This window comes from Nymphalis io, chromosome Z (genome assembly GCF_905147045.1).
Source record: "Nymphalis io chromosome Z, ilAglIoxx1.1, whole genome shotgun sequence".
NCBI classification, from domain to species: Eukaryota; Metazoa; Arthropoda; class Insecta; order Lepidoptera; family Nymphalidae; genus Nymphalis; species Nymphalis io.
In genome coordinates, this window is record NC_065918.1 from 4,427,896 (window position 1) to 4,453,598 (window position 25,703).

The 25,703-nt window shown below is 30.1% G+C and overlaps 1 protein-coding gene across 2 annotated transcripts in view; it reads right to left on the bottom strand.

Moving 5' to 3' along the window:
* Window positions 1–350: 350 nt before the first annotated feature.
* LOC126780555 (ecdysone-induced protein 78C-like) overlaps window positions 351–25,703 on the bottom strand; it is a 69,362-nt gene continuing 44,009 nt past the window's right edge. For both annotated transcript variants that reach the window (XM_050505139.1, XM_050505138.1), the window contains 7 exons: window positions 12,369–12,484; window positions 4,541–4,682; window positions 3,386–3,655; window positions 2,464–2,639; window positions 1,909–2,022; window positions 1,618–1,797; window positions 351–1,394 (listed from right to left, as the gene is read on the bottom strand). In XM_050505139.1, coding sequence (XP_050361096.1) covers window positions 1,155–1,394; window positions 1,618–1,797; window positions 1,909–2,022; window positions 2,464–2,639; window positions 3,386–3,655; window positions 4,541–4,682; window positions 12,369–12,484 — 1,238 coding nt within the window. In that variant the 3' untranslated portion in view covers window positions 351–1,154. The remainder of the gene's footprint in view (window positions 1,395–1,617; window positions 1,798–1,908; window positions 2,023–2,463; window positions 2,640–3,385; window positions 3,656–4,540; window positions 4,683–12,368; window positions 12,485–25,703) is intronic.

Genomic DNA, 25,703 nt, shown 5'->3' on the forward strand with positions numbered 1-25,703 from the left:
AATATCTTATTAAAGGTTTTCAAAAGTATTTTGAAAAACTCAATTAAATAATAATTAGAGTCAAAAAGGAATAAAAACATTATAAAATCAAATATAAAAAAACACAAGCATAGAAAAAAATATAAGCATTGAACCATCAAGTTGCCATTAAGTATTGGCCTATAAATTAAACAAATTACTGCCAATAAAATTCTTACTTAACCCTGAATCCACATGGAACACAATTTGATAAAAAGGGAAAATAAAGTAAGATTCTGGCACAATATCGTATCAGTATTTTCAATTTTATAGGAACTCAAAAATCAAAATTTAAAAGACAATTATAAATATAGCTCAGGAGCATGAAGACCTTCTAAATAAATGCGTGCTCCGAAATCATTTTTATCAACTACATATAAAGGATAATTACGATTGAGATAAAACTACACATAAACGTGAAAGTACGTATAGGTATACCAAATTTATGCTACAAGTTTAACCTACGATAGAGTAACAATATTACGTGGGTATATTATGACGTATTTAAGATACAATAATATAAGCTACCTGCTTGAACCCACCACCAAATCCTTACGAGGGATGAAGGAGTTATAAAAGTAACCCAAAGAATAAACACTTTTAGTGACGGTATTACTGAAATCGGAATCGTATGAAGAACGCTTTGTGTGACTTTGAGAACGAATCCTTATGTTACATGGTAATTGCTTTGATTATGATAGTGACTGTTTGGCTGTTTTCCTTAGGTCACTTCTATGTCCTAAGTCCAGAGATGTCAATGCCTCAATCCCCTCGGACTGACCCTATTCGAAAATTAATTTCGTTTGTGGGTTCCATCAATATTCCTCTATATACGATTAATAGACACCGATATTACATGATTATATAATTAAAATGACCATTATAATATAGAGTCGTGATTATTATAGAAGTATTTATTTTATTATATTAATGACGATGTTGACGCCAGAAGCAACTATTTGTATTGTAACTATTACGAAGAAACTCAAATACTCATAACATAATAGGTGCATAGTACTGGTATTGTTTGGTCGATGCCTCCTATGTATGGATCGAGTATAACTAGTGCTTAGAATAAACAGTAGAAATTATTAGGTCCGAAAGATTTGAGGCACCTAACATCTAAAGCGTACAATCTATCCTGTCTCTTGGGATATTGGAGCTGTAGCGCGTTCTGAAGCGAGAGACTCGTCTTCTTCTGCTTTCGGGATGTCGAAGATTTCAGAGAACAGAGCTGGGAGGACTAGGCGTTGCCAGTGATCGCGGCACCACGACAATAACTCGTTGTGACGGGCTCCCAGTGTGAGAACTTCTTGAGTAGCAACCGCAAACGCATCAATTCGAGCCGGTACATCCGCTACGCCGGCTTCGGTTAACTTTATATTCCAACAATTTAATATTAGTATAAAGTATAACAGTTATATCAATAATAAAAAGTATACAACAAAAAATATCCTAAATTTGAAGCAATTTTTTTAAGTACCATTAAGAGAAAAATTATTAATTACTAATATAAAAATCACAAAATTTTACATAAATTGAGAAAAAATGTAATAATCGATCTAATTTAATATATTTCTATATAAACTAGTAGCTTACCACTAATTGTAGTGCGTCGCCAAGGTTACGGTACATTGAGGCAATTGTCTCACGATCGCATAAGCCATTCCGTTGTGGATAAATAAGAAGATTAGCCGTGAACATTGCTAGTTCATCATCCGTCAACAATAATTTGTTGATATTATTGACGTACGCCAACATAGCATTCGCAAACGGCGCCTGTAAACGATACTTCAGTAAACTCAGGTTACTTCCAATAAAAAGCAATAATTACATAGACAAATTATGCATAATTTTCAATACTTCGTATCAGTTTTTACCACTACTTACATCGTAAATAATTTCCAGCTGCTCGAGGGTGACCACGGTGCCATCGTCAAAAATGATGCTCTCTTCATTGGAGAGCTTGGCGGCTCGTGACAGCCACACTTCGAAGAAACCCAGCTGTGGACAATTGACAATGCCAATTTTTCAATCAAACTACCTATCACACCTGACTCTTTAAATTGCTCGGTTATACTTGGGGCGACTAACCTGGCCTTAAATGTAATGTAACTGTATAATCTTTGTAGACTAATATTACAAGATGTTGTAAAGTTGTCGAAACTGCGACCAATAAGCTTATTTAAAAAAATATATTTATCTGTTTAATGTATTTTATAAATATTAGTCAGCGAGATACACCGCGTAGCTCTTACACTAACAATTCGCATATTAAATTTTTTTATCAAATTCGCAAAACAACAATCGCAGAGCTTATTACAAATGACAAAAATACTAAAATTAATATTCATAAAGTAGCATTGGCAAATGTTGATGGCAGTACGGTACTCAATATAAACATAATATTATATGCTAAAATTTATTTAACATATAAAGGTGTACCTTAATAAGTATCAGCTGGTCATCTTGGGGCAGAACGTTGAATCCGGGAATTCGTTTCGCGAATTCAACCACTTGTTGCACAGAAGGTGTCATTCGAAATGCAACATTGTACCACAGAGTTGAGAGCGCCTCCATCGAGCTGGTTGTTGAACTAATTACCGGGTCTTTACTGGTACCTATATACGAAATTTTAAATACCTAAGTAATGGAACTTACGACAATAAATAAGCAGTATAAATACGATGATATTTGAAACCTAATATTATCAATATATATGGTATATAAAAATTACAAATTTTGGGGATTATCGGAATGACTACTTTCTGGTAAATACTAATGGTACATCGTTGTTACAGTTTTGTGCCAGCTAGCCTGAGTAGGAACTACCCACGTATCAGTTAATATACCGTAAAAAACAATAATACTTGTTTTGCCGAGTATCAGTTTGAAGCACGAGTTAGTCAGTCCAACAACAGGAATATATAATAACATAGTAAATGCCACATTTTAGTCGCCATGATCTTGCACCGTACAAGGAGTAATTTATGTTGCCAATTTCACTCATTTTTATAAAAAGCAATATATAATTATTTTTTAAAAAACTAATGACATTAGAATGTTTCTAAATGATGCATTTCATAAATTGTACACTAGCAATACCAATGTACAAATACCATAACATATTTAAAAAAAAAGTATCGATTCCATTTCATTTGTTTTTAAAAAGTTGACCTTTAATAGTAATTGTATTTGCTGTTGACCTTTTATTACAATGTTTTTAATAACAGTTAAATCTTACTTATTCTTATCTAGAATGCTAATTTTGAACGTCCAATGAAAATAGTACAAGATGTGAACAAGGTATTTTCTTAGCAACAGCTCAATTACTGAACATGACGTTTTATATAATTTCGACACCTACCTTCTCCATTAGTTCTTTCTGGCTTCACCGGAATAGTCTTCAACTGCAAGGTGGTCTTCACTTCATCAGTGTAAGAGTTGTTGTTTTTATGAGCAGTAATCACCACTTTAGCGAGTTCTCTAGTTAAATCATTCTGCAGAGTCTCAGCGTCAGGTTCTTCAACTTCCGGCGGAGGTGTCGGTTCTGTGCCTGAGCTTTTAGCAAGATCTGGCATGTTCTCCGTGGTGGCGGCTTCCCTTGGACGCTTAGGCACTCTCCCGTACCTGACGGCTAGTAAAACACCTCATTTACAAAGGTTGAATGCGCGATTGAATTGATCCGATGCAAGTATTGAACTGCATTGCATCTACGGGTCGGGGCTCGACTCCTCAATTGGAAAATAGGCACGACGGTAAAGTGCGTTGATCTGTGTTCTATTTGTTTTCCAATAGCAAGGGTATATTCGGGAACATTTTACGATTATATATTTTTTATGGTAATGCTATAATTTAGAAGCAGTTAAATGTCTCTCTCTTGTAGGTATCAAATAATGTAAAGATTAGTTATATATATATATATATACATATAAAATAGACAACTATTCATGTTTACTTTTATTTTTGTAAATGTCATTTATGAATCCGCAATATTTAGTTAATGTTACTTTATTTTATCCACTAACTTCTTTTAATTTTTTAATAAATAAGAAACAATTTTACTTAAGCGTAATATCGATTTTATTTCAAAGCAAACCCGCTTTCGAATTTCCGCTTCATTGCACCGTCTCTATAATAATCAGCTTTTCCTTAAAGGCTTTAGAATTAAATTTGTTTCATATTGAAAATATATTTCAAATATGTCTAGATTAATATTTGAGCGAAGTTAAGGAGTAAATCGCATAATAAATATACACATATGGATAATAGGATCATTTGACTACGTCAGAATACAAAAATGTATTTTTATCTTAAGCAATAAAAAAATAACATTCGCATGTGCGAGACTCCGTTAAGTTACATGTCATAAACTCACATTTTTATATATTTGTGTTAGTATCGCTCATGTAAAATTATATCATTCAAGGAATAATTAAAGGAAAATTTTGAAGTTGCATAGAATAATTGAATTAATAAATTTCACGACGATAAGGAAGTAGATTGTATAAAAAGTACTTACAGTCTCTGCTCATGCCAACGGCGAGGCACTTTTTAAAACGACAGTATTGACACCGGTTCCTGTTCAATCTGATCACGAGACACTTCCCGTCGCGTAAGCAGCGGTATTCGATTTGTTTCTGGATGCTTCTACGGAAGAAGCCCTGAAATATGACACATAAATTGATATATCTTTATCATTTCAAATAACATCATAATTTATATGTGATTTACGATTTTAGCTGCAATATTATTTTCGCCTATTGACTATTAAAATGCACTATTATACAATGTTCATCGAATTTTTATATCTGCTAAGGCAAATGCTTCAAAAGATTACAGTTTAGGTTTATAATAGGCGATGGTCATTTTACCCATGTAAAAAATTGAAATACAATTATTAATTAATTAGTCAGTTTATACTATAATTTTTTTTTAAATAAATTTAGAGATCAGATCATATAAATTTGTTTAAAATCGAGTAACAGGTTGTAAATGAAAAAAATATCTTTTTTTGTGTAATTGTTATCAGTTTTATAATTATTTATAATTATATTGGCACTATCTAGTCGGATTTTATACACTCAGTAATTATAATTATACTGCCAATATTATTAAAATCCGTATTATTCCGTTATGACGTACAGCAGGGGCGCTTTAAAGGGATTATGTCTTAGATCCCACGGTTGTTGAAGCATTGACGTAATACATATATATATATATATATATATATATATTTATAATTGATGGAATGCAAACTTAGACGAATATGACCTTATTTAACACTATTTTAATAATTAGTAAGCACGCGCATAACAATCACGTGTGTTGAGTACAATGAGTTTCGTGTCCATATCTATTTCTCAACAATTTTTTGTAAGCTATTTACTTAATGATTAGCTAATTTGTAATTTTTGAAATGTGATGAAGTGTTACGTATTTTTTATTTGTAACCAATATTCTAAATACCAATTTTTATGTTCCTAGCTTGAAAATTGACTAAAGTTCCATACAAAACTTTCATCCCTCTATTTTAAGGGATGGGGAACAAATGTACAGATTTCTTAATATTTATGTTGTTTGTGTACTATACCTAGCCTCTATACCAAATTTCAGCATTCTATAACTTCAGGAAGTAACATAAATAATAATTATTTATACATATTCTAATCATTGAAACAGACAAGCAAAAATGCTACATGTGGGTGATATTGCTCCAAGATATTTGCTTTTTAAGAGCCATTAGCAACTTCTTATATTGCTAACAATGGAACACAAGTAGTCTGAAATTATACTGGCTCAGTCATCCTGGATACACAGCAATGAGAAGCATTGTCTGAAGCAATTGTAATGTAAACGATAGACTATCTGGTACAAATGGAGTATTTGTAATATTAGCTGGTGAGAACTGTTTCACAAACAAAGGCACATGCTTATGTTAAAAAAATAAATAAGAAATATTATTCTGTACAAGATCATAAAGAACTCGCTGCCCATCCCCACGTTGTGCAAGTAAAGTCATGATTCAAATTTTCATGTTTCTAACTTCAAAGAACAGTCTTATAAATAAGTAAATCACAGATACGTCTTTGAATATTCTCCTCAATATGGGACAAGTGTATGAAACGAATGCATAAGAAATTCAAAATATAGCTTGCTTTTTAATGTTTTACATTCGAGAATATAATAGTATATAATCACAATAATATAAATTTATTCGTTTTGTTTTAATTTTAGAAGTTCTTTGTTTTAAATAAACAATTGATCTGCGATATGATGGTAAGAACTCGAATACTTGTAGTCCTTTGTATACATTAAGCGGCCTGCTCGTATATCTGATAGTAAATACTAGTCAAAACTATCCCTAAAATACGCATATTGTAAATTATTACGTTACTTTGCACAATTATTACGTTAATTTGCACCTTTGTAATTTAACGAGGACTTGCTGCTAGCATTCTTGCTGCTATTTCACGTGGTTATCATTTATGTAAATCAAATTACTGAACGTCCACATCGTGAAAAGAGCTATTTTATTAAATTTCAAATCAATTATTCCTATAGCTTCGGATATCTCGTGAGTCAATCAGACAGTGCTATTGCGCTAATATATACTAGTTGACCGTACCGATTGTATGCGTTCGCGCACCGCTCATCCGAATGAGCTGAAACCTTTCCAGTTCTTGCGTGAATGTTTCGAATATAATACCGTCAAGGTTCAATAGACACGCGATTAATATCGATAATTGATAATCATGCCAGTCATCAGCTAATTTTAAATAAATAAAAAAAAACAAACTAAAACAACGAATTTTTAGGCTTTATTCTTCTTTTAAATCGGTAGCGTAGTAATGGCTTCATATGAGATTTCTCGTCGTTTCCTTTTCGCTCATTGTGAACAAATGTCATCGAACAGTTCGACAAATTAAGTTTGCTGTACTTCAAGAACAAACAATTCTATTCATCAATGTTCAGAGAACATGTATTTACTTACTAGTGTTTGTATTTATTGTTTACCGGAATGTCGTTTACTTCGGCTATAGGTACGTTATGTCGTATTCGATACAAACGAGCTATTAAGTTCATAGGAATACAATAAGTAATGGTCGAAGCTATTTTTTTCGTCTGGTATATTTTCAGAACAAAAGACGTCACCGACTCATAAATATTTTCAACGAACGCGTAATATACATACTTAACACGCTATTTGCTTTTCATTAAATTCGACTTTCTTCTTTTGTAATAAAACACAGCGTAAAAAGTAGATTAAAATAATGTTCGTTAAGCAGAAACTTTACAGTGTGGCTAGACCAAATCGTACTCATACTAATTATCCAAAGTTAACATTTAATAACTCTTTTGTTACTATCTATTATGAAGGTATCAAATATATCAAGGTATCACGAGATAATTTAACAAATAACTCAATTGAATGTCATTAACTGATCCCGTTTTCGTAACGTAGGAGTCACAGAATTTAAATAATGACCTTTCAATCGTCTAAAGTTAAATTAGGTGACTACACTTGTACAAGCCAATTGAAATTCTTCCATCTTAAATAATTCACTTTGGAGGAACACATGTAAAACGATCCGTACAAGAAACTATTCTAATAATTGTGTTCTGAGCTAAAATGCATACCATCTGCATGACATTATTACGGAATTTCCTATAGTATGTAGAAACCTAAAGGAACAAAGATTTTTATCGCTAGAAAGTTAAAGACGTATTGCGCCAATGTGCTTCAGTCTCATCTAAAAAAGGTAAATAATCATGTTTATATATTTATGTCTGGGTAAAGTGAAATTTTAAACAGGTTGAACAGACGAAATTGATGACGTATACGTGATGTAGACTATAAACGTGTTGAATTTCGAATTCCCTCGCTACCATTTTGTTGCAGTCGACTGTGCGATTCGTCTATTTTATGACGATCAAAAAATTATCAATGTAAAAATATAACAAATTTTCCTTTTGAAAATTGATGGTATTACGTCAGAAACTTTCTCATGAAAGTTGTTGTGTAGTTATCGTTGGTACGTTCATACGTAACAACGATAACTACATGTTGTGTAGTTATCGTTGGTACGTTCATACGTAACAACGATAACTACACAACATTTTAACTCTACCGAACGATGCGTGAACCGCAAAGAATATATGTGAAAACAAGCTGGTGGTAGGGCTTTGTGCAAGCTCGTCTGGGTAGGTACCCACTCATCAGATATTCTACCTCAAAGCAGCAGTACTTGGTATTGTTGTGTTTCGGTTTGAAGGGTGAGTGAGCCAGTGTAATTACAGGCACAAGGCATATAACATCTTAGTTCCCAAGGTTGATGGTTTGGTGGCATTGGTGATGGAAGCGATGGTTAACATTTCTTACAATGCCAATGTCTATGAGCGTTGGTGACCACTTACCATCAGGCGGCCGAAATGCTCGTCCGCCTTCCTATTCTATTAAAAAAATATCTTATGTTAATATAAAAAAGCATTTTTGTATATTAACATAAACTTAACGAGATTTCAGAAATCCTTAAATTTATTATCATAATACGCAGGCGTGTTATAATTATTGTAAATACAAATAAATATAATTGATGTATCTGTCTATAATTTCAAAATAACTGCTTCTTTTAAAGTCAATGGGCCTATTTGCGAGTTACCAAAACCATATAGATTTTTTATTTTTTCACTGTTTGTCTTTTTTTATTTTGTGTCTTAGTCTTAACTTCTTAAGTAATATTTTTGTTTTGAATTTTATAGATTGTTATTTTTTCTTTTTAAAGTTCTCTATTCCTCTTGTTGTTTGGATTTAATAAAGTTGACATTGGATTGTTTAGTTTTATCCTTATTTATAGTTTAATTAGATAAGAAGGGTTCTAATTTTTTTATTTCTAGCTGCTGCTTTATCCATGGGCAACTATATGTAGCATGTTCACGTGTAAGTCATGCCAATGATATCGTTGTCCTAGCAAATGGAAACACTAAACCTAATATAGTATATAAAAAGGCATTACAATAATTCAGTATATCCACAAAATACAGTACAGTAACAGCCTTTTACTGATTCACTGCTGGGCTAAGGCCTCTTCTCCTTTTTTGAGGAGATTTGGAGCTTATTTCACCACACTGATCCAATGAGGGTTGGTGGAATACACATACGGCAGAATTTCAGTGAATTAGACACATACAGGTTTCCTTACGATATTTTTCTCCACCTTCAAGCACGAAATGAATTATAAAAGAAATTGAGCACATGAAAATTCAGTGGTGCTTGTCCGGGTTTCAGCCCACGATCATCTGTTAAAATTCACGCGTTCTAACCACTGACCTATCTCGGCTGATGTGAAATGAATGGAAAGCATTTATCTTTAATTACTAGTTAATAACATAAATACGAAAGGTTGTGATATTTGTTACTTCTTCACACTTTATCATAGATAAAATATGACATAATTAACATATTTTGGCCTTTTAATCCCGCTAATCTGGATTTTCGATAATAAAGCGGGCGCAGCAGCGAGTTAAGCTCTTAACATATAATAGAGAAACACCTTTACTATATCCATGTGAAGTAAGCTACTGCATTTGGATATGTCAAAGTTGGACAAAATAGCAAGTTATTTTGTTTTCTTATATATTTAGCCATGGTCAGTTAGTAGATAAAAGTAGTTGAAATTAAATACAAGTACTTAAATATACGTATTGATCATATTATTTTTTTGAGCGCGAGATGTTCGCGAGATGTAGCCCTAGCAAGGAGTGATCGTTAACAACTCATAATACATTTTGACTTGTTCAAAAATAGAACCGATTCGATAAATTGTCTCGAGCTCTAACTACGCCTTCCACTTAAAACTCTTGGAACATTTACAGATTTTTAATATAAACATTTCTTTTATTCGTTGCTTTAACTTTTATAGAGCATTTCTAATGAGTCACTTTTCAGTTCTTCTTTTGTTTAAAAACTCTAGTGGTTACCAACTTTATTATATTATTGCTGGTATTGATTAAGGTTTTCTCTCTTCAAAAGTAATTAAAAGTTTACTCGATAGGGTTTCATAAACGGATAATAAACAGTGATTGTGCATTACAATTAAAATAATAAAATGACTATTGTGACTCCATCCTTTCGTTCGCATTTTTATTGTATGCATGCCGATAAACTTGCAACATAAATACTATAAATTATAATATTTTCAACTACAAAAATTGTTTTTTGGATTTTTTTAAGAAAATTTGTCATCAAACTAAGACCTTAATGTCGAATGTCAATTTTCTCAAATATTTTGATACAGAATACATTTATTATGTATTGATTTAACATTTTATGTATTCGCAATATAAAAGTTTCTTGCAAAATGTTTTGATTTTTATAGAAACAATTCCGCCTGTATACGTTCACTGCGAACGGTCTTAGTACGACCACCAAACCCTAACCACCCAAAGCCTGATACGACCACCCAAATATGTAAGCGCGCTAACATAAGACACATGTTAGTTATTTGTAATTTCAATATCATTAGCAAGATTGCAATGCCCCTATAAAGTGTACCTTGTCTTATAGGCGTTTCAAAGTACAAAAATTATGGTCTTAGATTATTTGTAAGACTAAATTTCGATAGTTTCTGTTTATATTCGCAGCAACATGAAATCTCCTGGTAGGGTTTTAATAGAAATTCACATAATGGTAGCTCATACTTTGAATCAAAGCTCAAATATTTATTTGTGCATATAAATAATTTAGACTTTCAAAAAAATCGATGTTGCTTTTCGGCTAGAGTGAAAAAACTAAATATTATCGTAACTTCGTTGAATTTAAAAACTAAAATTGAAATCTATTTTTGCGAAAGCAAATCGACTCTGCGATTCAAACTGAATGCTTGGACGAGGTGCAGCTTTCTGGGTCATTCGTTACATTTTTGTCAACTTCACCATAGTTATCGACAGGTAAATAAAAGTAAAACCATTTTAGAAATTTCTATTTTCGAAGAATGTAAATGTTGGTTTGCATTGATTTAGATTTTTTTATTTAAATTGTAAAATTGGAATAAAAATAGGTTATTATTACAACAAGCAGGATAAGCCTTAATTTTTAGTACGATAATAACGTACCATATTCAAATAGATTATAGAGATTTTTTATCGCATGTTATTAGCAACCAATGGACGCGAATAGATAATTTTACAGAAGCCACATAAGCTTTTTAATAGATTTAAATAAGCTGAATACCAAATTATTAATACCGATATATACAATTTTTACTATTTTAATCAATTGTTTTAATTTCGTAGAGTTCGCGTTCATTTATATTGAAACATTTTTAGTTAGAAAGTTTTCATCATTATTTAACTTTGAATGAGCTTTAAATTCAGACGATTTAATCTGTTATAATGATTCTAATTTTGGCATTAAGCTTTGTTAAAGGGCATTAAGTACCTATATAATCTCCTTTTCTTTTATATTTTCGATCATTTCAAAAATAAAATTCTAATTTGAGCGTGTAATTTCGCTTTGCAATATTTATTATATTTAACTTGATCGTTAATTATTTTTAATTTATTATCTTTAAATAAATTTAATACAAAGATTATATTCACTCGGTCGTTATCACAAATAATAAAAACTAACGAAACAAAAATGGCAGGACAACATATCATTTCATGATTAAATTAAATTTATTGTTAATTAAGTATACGAAATTAAATATATACTAAGATAATTTTCATCCCCGTGTCATAATTAAATTATGGACTAGAATGTTTAACATAATACCACAAACTACATTAAAAATACTTATTACAATTTTATAAATGAATTATTTTATTTTCAATTTTTTAAATTATAAAACTGAAATAGTAATATACTGTGTGTGCTAATAATAAAATTCCAAATTAAAAACAAAAATTGAGGATTTAATTTTTCGATTTCAAAATTAACGACCATTCTAATAAAATTAAAATATATATATTTTATGCAAATAATCTAAAATTATTAGAATTAAAATATTAAAAATGAAATAATAAACCTAAAACCTAAACCTTTTCTTAATATAAAGTATATTAAGGGAAATTTAAAAATTATGAAATTTTCCAATAATTATTTCTTAAACTATAAATTCGAATACATAATTAATTTATAAAAGAAATTGACCGAATGTGTAATGCCTAGCCTAAAATACTTACCTTTTATTGCTAGAGATAAAGCGCAGCTACTACGTAGTACGAATACGCACTCAACTAAACTTTATGAAATTCAGTCGTAGCGGCGTAGCGTTTGGTTCGTAGCGCGCGTCTGTCTAGCACCCGGCCCGGCGTTTCACTAACGAGAGTACTGCAACTGCACTTACTTTGCACCCCTCGCAGGATGTCACCCCGTAATGGTAGCCCGATGCCTTGTCCCCACACACCTTGCATGGGGCTGCGGCTTTCCCACTACCTGCGCCTGCGCTGTCCGATTGTTGCTCTGAAATCAGAGAGCACATAATTAAAAACTCTATATAACAGTTGTAAGGACCAAACTCATCTCAAGCTCAGACGAGAGGGGTGGAGTCATTTCAAGTGATATGGCTTCTAGGCGGTTCTTTAAAGAATACATATATGAATTTATATACAATTAATAGTATGAAATTTATTTTTCTTATTCCATCTCGGTTGACAGCAACAGAATTTATTCGTATAACTTTGCCGCTTATATAAGAAAATAAGAGCAACATAGCGTAACATTATTTATTTATTTTTCTTAAATTTTTTAGTTGTAAATGGTGTAATTAGAGCAAATAAGTAATGTAACTTATATAATTATGGTTCTGTTATTAAGTTTAAGCAACAGTGCCCTAGTTGAACCCGCCGCTATTAGTAATAGCGGCGGGTTCAACTAGGGCAAGAAGCAGTAAATTTACATGTGCTTTTTTAGTATTTTTTATTATTGTAATTATTTCGTCTCCTGGTAGTCGACAAATTAAAACATTATAAGAAAACCTTTATGCGTCGGATGAAAGTTTGCTACATTGAAAAAATAATTATTAATTTATATTTTATACATAAGGAATGTACATAAACGATCAGGTGACCTTTTCTTTGTCTGTCTCGTTATTTATAGCAGGAAGGCTCATGTTTTGTAGGAAGAATTTAATTTTAAAATAAAAAGTTAAATCTTTACTGGCTGATTTTATAATAAAACGGTAGCCTAGGAATGTTTTGTAAGATGAATTGCGAAAAGATTTGTTTTAATAGAATATAGAAATTTTGGTTTTTAGAATCGAATCTTTATCGAATCGAATCGACCAGTTCAAAGTGTGATTATTCCTTTATAACATCCAGACAAATTAGCCTGGCTGCATAATACGATTACCTTTAAAATCAGACAACGCGCCGCGTTCAAACCATTTGTTATTATAGTATACTTTTTACAGTCTACGGGCAAAACAGCGACGTATGCAGTGCTAGTATAATTATGTATATAAGTTTTCTCTCCTATTTCACTTCTTTTTACATCTACATTTAGCATAAATAAGTCTTGGCCGTTGTATTGCTTGTAAACTATTATACCACTAGAAGTGTAACTTATGTTTTTTGTATATAATATTTGAAGATATGTATCTTCAAATATTATATACAAAATACATATCGTCGAGTATGTATGAACACATTATCTTAAATAAAATCCGTCAATAAATATGCGGTTGTTTCTAGAAACGTAAGTTATACATAAAGACAAATTTTTATTTATGAACCTATTTCGACGACTATTTTTTCGATGGGGTCAGCTTAACTCGAAGATGTTCTCATCCTAATTTCATCGTTAAGTTTTTTTTGAAGTGTACATATAAGCTAATTTTTAGTCTATTTTATATATTTTTAAAGTACAAAATATAGTATTTGATCATTAAAAAAAGACCATATCACTAACTATAAATAAATCTTATTATACTAGGAATGGCTTTTGTTTTTTCTATCTAAACATTTCCGATTGTATCTTTTGTATTTCATTGTTAAGTTAATTTCTTCAGAAAGCGTCAGATATAGTTGTCCGTGTAAGAGCTTCTAAGTTAATACCTCGTATTCCGCTGGATTCTTGCAAAATAAGTTCAAGGAAATTGTCTTGAGCTAATCTAGGGTTGTAAAATATACAAATTTGGCGTTGTTTGACTTTGGTCAGTTCGATTCAAAAAAGTTTTCGATTATTTTAAAACAAACGTTCGCGACATTTGGACGCTTGAAATTGAATAGGTAGAATAACCTAGTCGTAAAATAATCACGCATATAATATCCTGTAACCGACATGCAGAATGTTTTGACACCTTAAATAAACAATAAAGTGAGTTAAGCTGTTATACTGAGTAAATTAAAAAAGAATATCGTCGTTTATCGTTAAAGGTTTTTTTATGAATATATATAAAAAAATGTTACGATATATTGAACTTGAAATTGAACTGAATACGAATTTTACGACTAACGACGAAACGGCGCTACGATCGTTGATGTTATATTAATTTGACATATGCGATTTATTTTCAAAAATTATTACTAAACAACAATATAAGTTTAAAACGTGAATAAGCAATAGAATCTGTCACCATGCGGAAATATACAAGTTAATTTCTAGCACGTGTCAAATTAGAATCGTTTAGGATGATATAAATGCTTGCGGTTCAGACGTGTGTTCCAAGCGTAAAGGTGGGACTTAATTTAATAAAATACTACCGTACCTACTTATAGACACTGCAAACATCTCTCGAATATGCTTTTTTTTTGTTTATGTCTACTCATAACCATATTTATAATAATATATACATCTAAAACTAAGTAATGATCTAAATTGCAAAGTGTATACGTCATAGCGTTGGTTGTCAAAATTTTAAAATTTACTTTAGAGAAAACACTTAAAATTTATTTGTTCTGTTGATTTCAGGTTAGTACAGTTTTAGCAGCATTCGCTGTGATAGCGCTTGCCACAATAATTGTTTCCAAAAAAATATAATAACGCGAGAATTTCATATCAAACAGATTCATAGTTTTTGCGTCAATCTAGAAAAACATACTCTTAACAACAAAATGACTAGACACGTACATCGTTTTTTGTATAACTTTTGAAATTTAATTGTTCTTAAAATATTCTTTAGGGTTAATACTACACTTTACACTAAAAAAATTATATAAATTAAAACTTAAAGGAAATTAATTAAAAGAGATATATAATAAATAATTAGACATATGAACAATATTTTAATTGAGACTATTTATACCTGTTTTCATTAACAGGTATGGTGTCTGCTTTTCGTACCATTACATGATATTTTTACAATAAAAGACTTAATACATATTTAAATTTGTAAGATTTCAATTAATATGTAAGATGTTCAATGGCATTGAAATTTACGTGAGATACCCACCCACTCAAAATGTATATGATTAAAAGGTGACATTCGTAGGTGAGTAAACTTACGATGTTGCCGTTTTTCAATAGATACAAAATTTCTTTTGTTGTAGAAAATATGTGATCTTTTTTTAATGATTCTAATACTATGGTAATTGGTATTGATATTTAAAGAGTACAAAGACTTCAAAAGTAGGTAAACGTAAATACATTATTAAGGGTTTTGCAGGTAAATATATTATTTATAGTAATACGTTGGTGCAAGTGAATGTTTATTGACATTTCTAATAACTAAAATAAACGATTTTATAAATAATGCTATTATAATAATAATATTTTATAACATACATTCCGATTTTATAAACAATCGACTACACGCGTGCGGGGGCGACAGCGGCTCGACGCATCTGTCTGTCTAAACGCGATGAACTAAAAACTACCCAAAGGATTATCGTATGATTTTCACCAATTGACAGAGTCATTCATTATTTAATGCGGGTTTAGGACTATATTTTTAAGGTTTTGTGTAAGTTAAATATGACGAAGATTGTTCAAAATTGTTGTTGGAAAAAATCATACAGACTGGGGGATTTAGTGACATGCGCTGCGTAAATCATTAGAGTTATATGTATTACGATGTAAGCGTTCGATGTAGACCCTTACCGTCGGAAGACTAAGGCTAGAATAATAATATGAATAATAAGATTTCAAGAGCGTGGTAAGGGTACCGCTGTTTTTAGTGGGTATTTCGGCACCTTTAGTGCCGGCGAGTCCCCCACCTTATATGGGGGAAACGCATAAATGCGTTAGTAGCAAGAAAAAAAAACTTATATTTCTCAGGCTTACAATTAATTGAATTACTTATCTGTAGTAAGCGTTTTGTTGTAATTAAACCGGTAATAATAAATTGGAGTTAAAATTTACAGAGTACTTTAGTCCAGTGTAGAGTACGATAACAAAAACAATTTTATTACTTCGTATTGAAACGTTATAATGAAAAATAAAATCCTTATATTTAAGCACTTAATTACTATTATAAATTAATTTAGAACTTCTATTAAAAGACTAATACAACCAAATCTTTCTGTTTATTTTTTTTCAATTTTAATTTATCATAAAAAATGCGTAATAAATATTTTCAATAAATTGCTACTTGATCTATAAAAGAAGAAATAAAGATCAACAAATTATTATTTTATTTACGTACCTTTTATATCTAACTAATGATACATTTATGTTAACTTTATTATTAGGTTATTTTCCTTGTCAACAATAATGAGAAGTCCAGACATTGAATGTCAGCTTGGCTATAAACTTAATGTGACTAATATTCTTAAAGAAAAGCGTATAAGGTAAGAAGTCCAGCTCTAAAAGATATCAACGCGCGCTTGTTGCTATTTTTAACGCGTTACTTTATAAGTGAATTGTAATTTGCGCTTATTTAAATATTTTATAAATAAAAAAATAATAATATAAGAAGACAGAAAATAATACAAACATTTTCTAATATCATTTATTTTTAAATAAATTTGTATTACTTTTTTGATTAAGTCTATTTATAAGAATTCTTCAGATTTAAAATATTAAATTAGTTTACAATACCAACTATAGCTAAACTTTAAATATTGCATAGACTTAACCATGAGTATATTCGTTCAGTCATCAATCAAAAGTCATATATCAATTAAAAGTGATGTGGTTTGAACTAATCTGTGTCTACTCTATGTAACTTTGAGTTGGTTTAAGTAAATCCTTCGCAGTCGATATTTTAATTAAAACGTGGAAGCTTCAGTTGCTCTACGTTCGTAACGTAAAGCTAACTTAACGAGTAGAGTTGCCCGAACGTTGTTATGCAAAGACCGAATCCTAAAAAAAATCATAATATTGCATTTAAATTATGAACCGCAAGATCAATACATTATTTTATTATATTTTATTTTATCGAATAAGAAGCCAACGTTATATATTCAGAAAAAAACATTTGTTATTGCATGTATAGAAATATTTTAAAAATATATTTTGTTAAAATATTTTTATCAATTACAGTTTACAACTTAACAAGTTTACAACTTAACAAGCAAAAAATTAAAAAAAATGTAATTGACGAAAAACAAAACAAAAACATTTTAAATTTAAATTTAAACATCTATGAACTATACCAAAACACTTATATATATGTATATATATATATATATATATATATATATATATATATATATATATAATATATATATATATATATATAGCAAAAATATTATGTTTGTTTATTGTGATTGTGGGTAATTATGTTTAAATGTTAATTATATAAATTTAATATAATTAAAATTATGACTCCTTATTAGGACAAATTTGTAAATCTCAAAAATCTCTATTTTAGAGTCGTCTGTGAATTTATTTTAATTAGAATCGTACCCATATTTTAAATTAAATTACTGACCATTTATTTTGTATACATTTATTATCTTATATTATCTTAAGAATGATCTATGCTTCATTGCTTACAATAAATAATGAAAAAACCGTCGGATAATTTTCAATGTTCACTTACTTATGTATAAATATTAATAGAGATAATTTTTTTTATTTGCAAATGCTGTATTTCTTTCCTTGTTGTAATCGTTATAGATTACAGCCTAAATACTAGCAACGTTTCAAAATGTTTGGCGGTACAGTTACTTCGCAACGTAACCTAATTGGCTTTAGTCTTGAGCATAATACTCGAGGGAAATCATTTGATCCTAGTGCGTTATAATTTTTGCTTTTAATTTTAAATTTTCACCGATGTGACATAGCAAAATAAAGAATGCAAAAAAATAAAAGTAAATTTAAATAAATTTTAAATGTCTAAATAATAAATCAGCAAACAACCATTTTAGAAATTAATTCTGTTGTGAAAAATCAACATTATTTGCAAGTATCGCTAGAAGTGGATACTAGTTTAGACGCCGATCTCTTTGTGACTACAAATCGAATTTATGAATTTAATCGGGACGTGTCAACGTCAGTCATATTCTAGCATTTAGTAATTATAAAATATTTTATGGTTTCTTTTCTAATATTGTATAATTGTAATAGGTACTTTCATTTCAGTATTCTAAATTAAATAATATACCAATTTATTAATAGTATTTGTTAGCGTTATTATTACAGTGAGATTTATAATATTATGCATAGATTTGAACATTTAAGTCTAGAATTGACGTCTGTTATAATGATTCTGATCATGCTGTTGACAACCAACTCCACCACGGTATTCCTAAACGAATTGCAAAAAGTATCCGAATTATATTTCATCCGATATTTTTTTCGGTGCTGTTCATTGAACAAAGCAAATGTTGCTGTCCCGCTCACGTCAATCGCAATCAATAATTAATATCAATCGAGTGTCCTTAATTATTATTTACGTAACATGATTCACAATAATCGGGGTTATTATATGAGTATGAATGTATGAGTATAATTTAATTTGACGTATTATAATCATTCATTATGTTTTTGTGATTAATCTCGCAACAGAAGCGGACGGGGTTTTGGGGAAATTAGAAAATGGTAATGTTTCGAGAACGTGATGTTTTGTACGTTGCACTGGGTCTAGTAATCCGTAGTTACATGATCCAAGGGAAAATCCGGGTTGAATAAACAAGAGTTGCACTCTGCGAACTTTGTTCGATGGATTAGTTAGTACATTTGCTTCATTTGCGTTTCGAACTACATATAATAGTTTAGGTAAAATTTTGCTTCATTATTGCATGCAATGCATGTATTGATATCGAAATACATTATTCAACTTAGATTACATTAATTAATTAGTTTTGGAAAGCATAAAGCTATATCTGAACCTTGCAATCCTTTGAGGGCGATTTCAAAACGACCTTGATTCAAAGCGACGCTGAATTTAACTGCATTTAACAAATATCAGAACTCCAATTTATCCCCTGAATTATGAATAAATATTTATATTATGTGGTCATAGCAACTCAATTAACTATTTATACAATAAACTATAATACAATAAACTATTTATCGTAAATATATGTCTCGTAATAGAGTAATAACAATAGAACTAAAAAAACGTCATATACAAAAAAAATACTTTGTCCGCTATTATTGTATTATTAAATGGAAAACTAATGTCATTTACTAACATTTTCATACTATAAATGCAAAATTCAATAAGCTACAATAAGCAGATTGTTCGCATTATTTTTATTTATAATTTTTATTTCGAATTATCCTAATAAAAATGATATGTCTAAGCGCACGTGGATAGAACTCGGGCGCAATCGCAAGTATAGTACAATCGATAAAGCAACGGGTTACGTAAGTTTGTACTTTCTTCCGCGAATGCACTCTCTCGCTCTAATCGCCTGTGAGAGAAAGAACAGCGCACGATCCCGGAGACTGTTGTTCAGGGTTGTGGTTTTATTTGAATTGATAGTGAATTACATATTTTTAAGTTTTAAAAAAGATTTTACGTGACAGCAATTTAATTATTATGTAAATGAACAATTAACACTGTTACGTTTATGAAATTCAATAAAATTTGCAATCTATAAGTTTTGTTAATTTTAAATATTTTTGACCTTATTTAAATATAGAATTGTAAGTTCAAAGATTATAATTTAAGTAAACTTAATTTTATAGTGCACATATTTTTTTTTATTTAAATACAATACTAATAAAAATTATTAACATTTGTTCCTCCTGAACTGTTTTAGTATATTTTAATAACTTTTTATAAAAATGACAAATCAATTTACAATACAATTGTGAGTATATAAATGAATATAAAAGTAGCTATGACTTTCCAAATACACGTCTTAAATTTAAAATACACTCTAGAATGTGTTTGAAACTTGAACACAAATTTAACAACGTATCGAAAAGTATTTAGAATTAAAAAAAAACTTTATTTTTGAAGTGGTTACGTACTTATTAATGCTACTACATATTTTATGGACTTTTATCTAATAATTCATCAAAACGATATAAATTAGTTCTATCTGCACGTCAGCACTCATAATAAGAACAATAAGATTATGCCACGAGCGAAACCGTGTTGTAACTTCGGAAATGAATTGATGATCAATTAGGTTGGGAATGAGAACAAGTTGACCAGACGACATCGACTAATATATAATTCAAGCATTGTATTCGATATCTATAGAACAACGGTTATTACACTGTATCGAAAATGTATAACACCATAGTTTGTTTCATATTTAATTTATATTTTTTATGTATATTACATAATCATTGTCTTGTCAACCCTGACAATTTTCCAAAGCAATGATTGCAGTTCAACAAACTGCGCGCGAGTCGATCGTTGAACCTACACTAACCGTTATTGCATCCCGCTCACCCACGCTGCATCCTCCTCATTCGTCTCTCTCTAAAACATTACTTAGCTTCTGCGACCACCTCCATTGACGATATTTCTCAAAAGGAAACATCTAAGCAAGCTTACGACTAAGCAATGTATCTTTACCTATCTAATACAAAGTTACCTATATTAAAGAAACATGCACAAGTTACTCGACCATTCCTCTCCACTTTCTTGATGTACATATTTTATTGTTGTATATAAAATGATAATTTTAAAAGCTTCTAACGATGGTAGGATGATTTTTGTATTTTTATCTAATCTGAACTAGTTATCTTCACTTTTGTCGCTATTTATTTTAATTAATATTTGAAATCCAATAAAAAATGTATTAAAGACATTTTATCCGTATATATCGTATACTAAGCAAATAATTTTATTCTTAATTTAAAGCAATTAAAAAGTTTGATATAAAATATATAATTGCAAGCCAAAGCATTTATAAATGAAAATGCGTTTTAATGGAATTCTGTCTGTAGAGTATAAGACGGTTGTACTTGGACGAGTAAAATGCGAGGAGGCTGTACGGTTTTATTATTGGTATTTAATCAATTCTACGATTTTTATTATTCAATTAGAGTTGGTTCATTTATTAAATATCTGTTTTTTGAAACTTTTAAAATATCATACCTTCGTTCCTAGTAAAGCAATATTGAAAATTATTTCAGCATATTTAAGATTTAATGTATAAAAATGTAGACGTAAATAATATACTTATAATAAAATATTCTTAATTGAAAGTTCATCGCAGTTAATTGACTACCAGATTTCATTCTATTATTACGACCATAATTGAACACTAGGAAGGGCTAAGTTCTATTTCAGGCTATTGTCTGGCTGTTCGTCGGAGTGCGGCTTTGCATCGCAATATCGCCGACTTTGAATATATGTTATAGTATAATATTTATATTCGGAAAAAATATTTTAAACATTCATTATGAATTCATGGCTTCTATAGACAAATTGTAACTTCTATAAATAGATTTAAATTAAATTATTGCTAAAAATAATGTTTGATTTTTACAGAAAATGCATTGCGATTTTTTTTATCTAACATGATACATTATTTTATGATTTTAGTAAAACTACAAAACACATAAAATTGTTATAGCAAATTATTTATTGAAATCATAATATAGCTAAACTCCTTCTAAAATATATAATCTTGGTATACGCGTTCCTTTTGTTGCATATTAAAGTAAGTATAAAACACACAAATACTAAACTATTTATATTTATATATGCAATACTTTTTATAGTTGTACAAACTTTCAAGTGAATCGGATAAACGATGCGTGAATGCATAGACTAAAAAACCATTACATTTTATATATAAGACTACATGTAGAACTGGAGTATTCATGAAATAAATGAAAGTAGATAGTTTAAATAAATGAATGTAGTGTGTTTTAAAAAATATTCCTTTCAAAAAATTTTTTACTCTTTTAAATCAAATAGATAATTAAATCAATTAATCGAACATACGATAAACGTTTCTACTTTATTTAGATTTGTCATTGGTATTGAATTATATTTGACTTACATAGCTTTTAACAGCTCCTACTGCAACTGCATTCAGTTGAATGTCTTCAATGTAATAAAGCTTGTCACCATGCTATATGTAATGCAAATTGGTCTTCTGACGTGCACAATTACCTTCCGACTTGCATTTTAAATCAATGGAACTGCTATTCCCATTATATAGGTATTATTAAAACATAAACTCATATTGTAAAATAACTCCCATATATTGATATTTTATGGCATTTATGTCATACTAGCAGAATCCACGACTTCGCCCACGTCTAAATCCTTGGATTTTCGTCACAAATTACGTTGAATTGAGTATATTTTATATTACAATTATAAATTATCGAGAAGCAACCATAGTATGGTGTCGAAACCATTAAGCTGCAAAGCAAAAGATCAATACTGTACGGTGCACGCACTTCTGATATTTCGCTGTTATGTCCATCTTAATTAGTGATTTTTCACTGACTTTAAAGTTTAAAGAAAACATCGTATGCATGTCTATGAGGATTGCGTTACTAAACTTCTATTTCCGTCAACCCGCTCTGGACTAGCGTAGTGGTCTTGGAGGTTACTATGGCCGAACATATTACGTCTCATATTTGAGACAGCTTATAAACAATGCAAATATAATCGTTATTATTATTATTATTTCATATAGCTTCTGTGGACTTAAGAATTGGGTTCAGAAGAAATTGGGGTCTAAAAAGTGTGTAAATGGTAAAAAAAGTGATAGAAAAAATATTGTTTTTTTTTTAAGTGCATATAATGCACTTCTATAGACGACAGTATATGCAATAGAATTATGCAATCATATAATGTCATCATAGATGACATTGTATGACAGCATAATTGAGTTCCACCATATCAAGTACCCAATCACTTTACACAAAAGTGCAGCTATTTTTATTTTAGAGATATGACGGATGTTTTTTAAATTATATTTTTTATTACTTACTAATTTATTTCTCTATGTATATAATTATAAATTTATAAACGCGTGCATTGATTATAATTCATCTCGTGCTTTACGGTGAAGGAAAACATCGTGAGGAAACCTGCATGTGTCTAATTTCACTGAAATTCTGCCACATGTGTATTCCAACAACCCGCATTGGAGCAGCGTGGTGGAATAAGCTCCAAACCTTCTCCTCAAAAAGAGGAGAGGAGGCCTTTAGCCCAGCAGTGGGACATTCACAGGCTGTTACGGTTACGGTTACGTCAAACGCTTGCATAGTGTAACGCAGATATAGTCACGGGCTGGGGCTTGTTTATATATATTAGTAAGATTATACAGTTATACTATATTAATATACTATCTTATTAGTATCTTATTAGATTAACATGAACATAAATTGATAATTTGTTTTTATAGAATGGGAAAGCGGACAAGCATACGGACCACCTGATGGTAAGTGGTCACCAATGTCATTGTCATTGACATTGTTAGAAATGTTAACCATCGCTTACATCACCAATGCGCCACCAACCTTGGGAAATAAGATGTTATGTCTCTAAGTATGTTATTTTCAGTGATAAATAGTATGTTAATGCTGGCTGTAAACTGTATTTGTGTCAATTTTCACCCAAATCAATTCAGCTCAGCCGTTTCTGTAGAAACATAAATATACCGTTTATCACAATATCCTTATAATATTAGTAAAAAATATATTTAATTATACATAAATTGTATAATGTAACAAAATGATGGGTTTCATTAACTTGATTTTTTTTTTCTTATTTTTAGAACATGTTAATAAAACATTATTTAAAAAAAAAATTGCTGTTTTATTTAATTTTCGCCTGACATGTTTCTGAGTCCTTTCAAATCAAGCAATGCATCATTGTTTTATAGTCACTTGCCTATTAATTTATTACAATTTAGTTCTTCAATACCTTCTAAGTGACTTGACAATACTTCGCAATATAGCTTGGCCTGCTGGCTAAAGAGAAGCTTTGAACCGAAATAGACAAGGGTATCGTCGACAGTACTACCATGCACTTTGTGTAACGTGCAAGCTCAGCATTATGTAAGTTGCAATATTCCACGCACAGCAGAGCCATGACTATTTTTTGTCAGTAACTGCAGAGATTTCGCCTGGAGCCAATCCTGGGCGTAGAAGCTCATGCATAAAGTACATTGTCATCGAAACTGAGCCAACGTTTTGGTTTGTTTTTATCCTATATTAAATTATTTTCAAAAATACTATGACAATCTTTACCGATAAAGAAGAATAATGCCTAAATACAAATTTTCATATTTCTAATTTTAATATATTTTTCACCAATATCTTTTTACCCTCATAGGTGTTGAAAAACGCTATAACAATTATTATATATTTCGATATTTCAAAACATTTGATTATCGATCTTTATATGTAAACGTATAGCTCTATATTTTAGTGTCAAAACAGCAAAAAATGAAAAGGAGGTTTCAAAGAAACACAAACGAATCTCGCATTTCCGTAATATGATTGGTGCACTACTCAAAGACCTTAAACGTTAGCCGATCCATGGATTTCAATAAAACGTGCTCCAGTTTATACATATACTAAAACAAAGCCTTATATGTGAGTGGAAATAAAATTACTAATCTTACAAAATAATTATCCAATCTTTTATACTTAAATCTAATTGTTAAATACATGACCACGTAATACTTGTGATAATTAAGAATAAATACTGCGATAAGTCTAGTAAAAACATTATAGTACGTTAATATATTAAATTTAAAATTATTTAAGTAACCTTGATTATTCATCGTCACGTTCACAGATCGCTTAGAGGATAGAAACGTTACATTAAAAATATACTGGTATGTAAATAATAGTAATAATAAACTTTTTAACAATAGAGCCTCGTTTTATTGATGATAGAAATGTTATCAAGAGAATTGTACAATGATTATAACAATTTCCATAGACTTTACTCCTGTTTTGCAATGTGCCTCATTATATTTCGGCTTACTTATTATTCGAACCGGAAAGTAGTAAATACTATAACGTATTGCTCTGATGGCGGTAGATTGACTGCTCAGCGGGAGCTACCTAGCCAAATAGTAACGTATTAGGCCTATATAGAGGGGCATAATCCCTATCCTATACAAAGTACTTGTGATTAATTGCTTTCAACTTTTATTAACTATTTCAGTATTTATTAATACATCAAATATGTATTCAATTATAAATAAATTATAAACAAAAATATGATGAACGCTTATACCGTCGTACTTTATTGTAAAGTAATCTGAAAAGTTCTTTAGAGTAACTTGTTTTCATATGATATTCAGATATGTTTGAATTTAACAAAGACACGTGTATGTTACACAAAGGCGAAAGATAAAAATAAAACCTTGACAATAGATGGTAACATGAAGTAATGCATTTCTGAGGC